Here is a 5,341-nt window from a genome sequence, read left to right on the forward strand (position 1 = left end):
CCCTCACTGCCCCCCGCCCCCCGCCATATCCCCTCATTGCCACGAGGACATCCAGCTACTCACTTCAAGGACTGCAGAGCGCCCAGCGCTGGGAGCCACCGAGCCAGCTGGGCAGCACCTTGGTCCCCGAGAGCATTCCTTGATAAGCTGGGAGGGCGGGGAGAACAGGTTGGTGGAGGGAGGGTGGGCAGAAGTTTTGTCTCTCCATCCCATCGCCTCAATCACAAACCCCAGGTTCTTATCCTGGGGTTTGTGACTCCGAGGGGGTCAGGGATGGGCTTCAGGGGGAGTCAAGTGTGGGGGAACCTATATTCTAGGGGGAAGAGGCACAACTTTCACCAGATTCTCTATTGCAGCAGGAGGTCCAAATCTTAAAAAGCAAAACAAAACCCAGCTCTCACTCACTGCTGAGCCCCACCCACCCGCCTTCCGACAGCGCCACTCACTCGAGGTGGCCCAGGCGACAGCTTCCTTCCAAGGCCTTGCAGAGCTGCTCCAGGTGCTCAGCTTGCAAACCGCAGTGTGTCAGCCTGCGGAGGCAGAACCACAGCCCTGCAGCCCCGCCACAGAGGCCAGAGCAGGCCTGGCCCCAAGCACACAGGCTTGCAGGAGGGACTGGGGCAGACGCATCTGGCACCCAGACAGACAGACAAAGAGGGACCAACACATAACACACAGACGTCACACACAGGCAGAGGAAAACCAGAGTCAGAGGCACAGCGAGAGGGACACCAAGATGGACAAAGAGAGGAGAGAGAGAGAGAGAGAGAGCACAGAAGCACACACACACACACACACACACACACGTGCATGTGTGCATGGTGCCGGAGGAGGACAAACAGACAATGAGAAAAGGTCCACAGAAAATCAGACAGACATGATCTGAGAGAGACAGACAGAGGGAGGGAGAGGCAGATGGACAGAGAAGAGAGAGGCCAGAGGACAACCGATGAGCGTCCTGGGGGGCTGAGCTGAGCCTCAGGACCTGAAAAGAAGGGGCTGCAAGCCCCCCATGCTCTCTGCCCAGAGTTCCCACACCCCCTCAGTTGCTGGAAGTTGGGGGCACTTAAGGGGGGCGCTGGTGGGGAAGGTGATTGTGGAGGGCTGGGCAGGAGAGTGGGAGGCAGGGAAGCCAGGCCCCAACTCCTGGCTGGAGCAGATCGTGTCATCCAGGGAGCAGCTGGGGCTGGGGGGCAGGGGCGGGCTTCATGCAGAGGGAGGGAGGGGGCCGGAGCCACACCCAAGCCCTGCAGGTTGTCACTGTACCTGATCCTCGGGGAGCTCGGGGGCAGCTCAGAGGACATCCGGAACGTAAGGCTGTCAAGAAACGCAGCCCTGGAGAGACACACACCAGGCCAGGCTGAGCAAACGCCTCACTTCCCACCATGCAGTCTCCACCCAGGCCTGGAGACCGCCAGACCTTGGTTCCACCAGGCTCCTCTGTGTCCTGGCTGTGTCACCTGGGACAATCACTTAGGCTCTTACTGGAGAATGTACGTGAGTTGCCTTAGTTTGGTGCTTGGTGCTCCATTAACCTTGGCTGTTAGCATCATTAATATCCTCCTCATCATCATCATCGCCTTCAGAGATGCCAGCCTCAGCTTCAGGCAAGCCTCCGAAAGCTCAGACCCTACAGAAGACCTTTCAGGTGGACACCGAGGAGCACAGAGCTGAGTCTCTGCCCATGTGCTGGGCCGGGGCAATCCAGGAAGGCACCCTGGAGGAGGCAAACACTCTCCAAGGGTCCTTGTGCCAAAGGAAGCCAGATGTTCTGGCCAAAATCAGACGCGTGGGCCAGGTGATCCTCAGGTTCGGGCCGAAGGGCCTGGGTCTCTCTGGCTACCCTGCGCCTGCCCCAGCAAGGTGCCATCTCCATCCTGAATGACAGGGCTCTCTTCAGGCGCCACTAGGGGATGGGACAGCATCTCGCCTTTGACCATCCCCTTAGGGCTGCATCTTCCTCTGTGCCCGCTGGCTTGCTGAGCCTATGTGAATGCCAAGGTTCCTTGGCAGTTGAGTGGCACTGACCAGCTGTGGGAGCCAGGGAGGGGGTGGCCCTGGCCCAGGGTGAGGTCGGGATGGTGTTGGGGCCCTACCTCTCCTGGGTCCCCTCCTGCTCCTCCGGTTCTGGGGCAAACATGAGAACCACAGTTTTGTGCATGAGGCTGCGGAGAGAAGAGAGGGAGGAGGCAAGAGGCTTATGGAGTTCCTGCTGCTCCGGATCATTTTGTTTTTGTTTTTTTTTTGTTAATCCTCAGCTGAGAATATTTTTCCATTGATTTTTAGAGTGGAAGGGAGGGTGAGAGACAGAGAGAGAGAGAAACATTGATGTGAGAGAGGTTGCCTCCTGCACGCACCCCGACTGGGGCCGGGGGATCCAGCCTGCAATGGGGTACATGCCCTTGACCGGAATCAAACCCTTCCGTCTGCAGGCTGATGCTCTCTCCACGGAGCTAACTGGCCAGGACCCGGGTCATTTTTCAGCCTGACCTGGAGAGGAACCTCAGTTGCCATCCCCCAGCCTCTAGCTGCAGTCACTTCCTCTGACCTCCCCTGACCCTCTGAGATTCCAGGGGCCTGAAGTCTTTCTTTCACAGATTTCAAACTGTCATCAGCCCTCGTCTCCGGGCACGCCCTTGAAAGAAAACCTCAGTTCCGTGGTCTCTGTGGTTTGGGCCTCGGGCTGAAACCCTCCCTCTGTCCACCGGTGGCACCTGGGCTGAGGTTGCCTGCCCAGCAGAGGGAGGTCGCTGCCAGGTCGGGACAGACATTGAGAATCCACAGGAGGCTGTGACTTACAGCCCGGCATCCCGAACCTCGCCTTGCAAACGGAATGTATATATTTTTTATGTATATATTTTTTCTCATTATAAAAGTCCCACTTCATCCCTATGGAGGACTTAGAAAATATAATAAAGTAAAAAGAAAATCACCCCCCCGTCTCTCCCACGTATCAGTGACCACTGACTTTGGGAGAAGGTCCTTCAAAGTATTTTCCTTTTTAATGCAGTGAATGTTCTTTTCCTTTTTATTTTTCTTAAAAATGGGATTAAAATGACAAATTTTCTTCTAAAAATCAGGTTTTCAAGGGACAGAGGCTGCAAGAGTGACACAGTGCGGGTAATTATTGGTGGGAACTGGTGTTCGTTATACCACGCTCCCTACCTTGGAGTATGTTTGAAAAGCTTTGTTAGAAAAATGCCGCGTTAACAGGCTTCTGTTTGCTGTCTGCACCACTCCATACTAACCCTGCAGCCGTATTGTGGTCTTATTAAGTCCCTCCCTCTGGAGGCAACCGGGACCGGGAATGATGGGAGGAGCCGGAGCTCTGGGCCGGAGAAGGGCATGGTGACAGGCGTCCATGGCCAGCTCTCACCTGATGTGCAGGTCTGCCAGGTTCCGGCACGTGCTCACTGCCCTCAGCACCCAGGGCACCCCCGCCACCGAGAGCCCGTTGTCACTGAGGCTGTGGAGAGGAGGGGGGGCAGCCATCAGCAGGCGGCTGAAGTCCCCAGCCCCCTCCTCCTGGCTCAGCCGCTGCCTGGCTGTCCCTGTTGGGATGTCCTGGGTCCTTGGCCAGCGGGTCTCAAAGGATTCCAGCTCCGGTGGATGAGCCGAGAGACGCAGGACCCTGCTCCACTCAGAGAACCAAGTTCTCCAGCTGAGTGATCAGAACCGACCCACGGCTTTCGCCCCTCGGAGCCTCAGTTCCCTGGTGTGTAAAGTAACCACCATTCTAAGCGCATTTAACAAGTGGGGAGACGGAGGCTGGGAGCCGTTCAAGTACTTTCCCAGGGTCACAAAGCTACCAAATGACAGAGCCAGGATTTCAATACAAAGCCAAGGTTCCACATCAGTTACCCAGCCTCAACACCCCCACCCCAGCCCACATGCTAAGACCCAATACATACCACCCAGACAGCACCCCCACTTTACCATGCAACAGCGTAGCACGCCCCACAGCTCAATACCCTTTATTCCCATCCCACCACCTCCACAACCCACCCCCTCACCCAACACTGTACCTCCAGCCTCACACACCACTTCCCACCCCAACATCCCACCCCAACACCCCAGCACCCACTCATCCCATCCCCCAACGTTGGCTCAACGGAACACTCCACCCCACCTCATCCCACTCCACCGGGGGCTGTTGTAAGGACAAACTAGAATGCAAGCCACTGAGGTACAAGGGACCCATTCTACCAGGGCTTTCATAACTGGCTCATGTCAGAGGCAAAAGCAGGGCATGGTTGAGCCACTGGGACTTTGCTGGAGTTTGAAGAGGGTGGCGGGGGGCGGTGGGGAGCAGCTCCCTCGGCGATGATAGGCATGGGGATCAGGGGTCGCAGGGACCCGCTGGGACTCTCGGGGCCCTGTTACCCAACAGTGGGGTGGGCACTCACTCCAGCTTCCTGGCGATGCGCAGCTGGGGGGCAGCCTCTGCCACCAGTCGACAGCCTTCGTCCTCCAGCTGGTTCCCTGAGAGGCTGAGACAGAGGGGCCCGCTGCCTGTGCTGCTGGGGGGTCCCTCCCCAGCCCTCCACATGCACGCTCCCCCTCATTGACTTCCAGCAAAGCATCATTCTGGTAAGTGATCCTTCATAATAATGAGTGTAAAAGACTGTGTACGACCCGCCAGGCACTATCCTAGGGGTCTTTGCAATGATGGCATTTTTACTCCCCCTAACAACCCTAGGACGTAGGCGCTATTGTTACCCCCATCTTACTGATGAGTACGCTGAGGTTCAGACTAGTTAGGGCAGTTGCTCAAAGGCGGACCTGGGGTTTGAACCCAGGCAGCCTGACTTCATGGCCCCGCCCTCAACCATTAATTTATGCCACAACCTGCACAATTGCTTCTTGTGACCAACTTCATGATGATGGGGGCATATGACCTGGTCTGGGGTCAGGGAAGGCTTCCCTGATGTTTGAGCTGCGGGCTAGCAAAACTAGTGCAATCGGCAAGGGGCGGGAGAGAGATGGGGCCAGAGGAGCAGCACACCAAGGCACATTTGAGGACCGGAAAGGGAGCCTGTGTGTCTGGATAGAAGACCGAGCAGAGGGCAGGATCAGATGGGGTTTGGAGGTTGGGAGCAGGGTTCTGGATCACAAGAGGTTTTAGGATTCAGGCTTCATCCTGAGCAGCGGGAAGGAGCGAAGGGGACAGGCATGAGTGACACACAGGTCACACCCTGACAGGTGGAGGTGGCCAGGTGGAAGCGGTAGCTGTTATAATAGCTTCCCCCAGATCCTTAAGGAGGCATCTTCCCCACACTGTCCACCCCAAACGGAGGCCCTTCCTACCCTGCCCTGCCCTGCCCTGCCCTCCCGTCTTCTG

At 57.0% G+C, this 5,341-nt stretch overlaps 1 protein-coding gene across 1 annotated transcript in view; it reads right to left on the reverse strand.

The window, feature by feature from the left end:
- The window catches only part of NLRC5 (NLR family, CARD domain containing 5), a 99,764-nt gene that overhangs the window by 46,438 nt on the left and 47,985 nt on the right, over positions 1-5,341 (reverse strand). The window contains exons 16-20 of the mRNA XM_014545525.1: positions 3,377-3,466; positions 2,097-2,165; positions 1,267-1,335; positions 447-530; positions 64-147 (exon numbers count right to left, since the gene is read on the reverse strand). Of these exons, the coding sequence (XP_014401011.1) occupies positions 64-147; positions 447-530; positions 1,267-1,335; positions 2,097-2,165; positions 3,377-3,466 (396 nt within the window). The remainder of the gene's footprint in view (positions 1-63; positions 148-446; positions 531-1,266; positions 1,336-2,096; positions 2,166-3,376; positions 3,467-5,341) is intronic.

The sequence above is a fragment of the Myotis brandtii genome, unplaced genomic scaffold (assembly GCF_000412655.1).
Source record: "Myotis brandtii unplaced genomic scaffold, ASM41265v1 scaffold411, whole genome shotgun sequence".
In the NCBI taxonomy this organism is placed as follows: domain Eukaryota; kingdom Metazoa; phylum Chordata; class Mammalia; order Chiroptera; family Vespertilionidae; genus Myotis; species Myotis brandtii.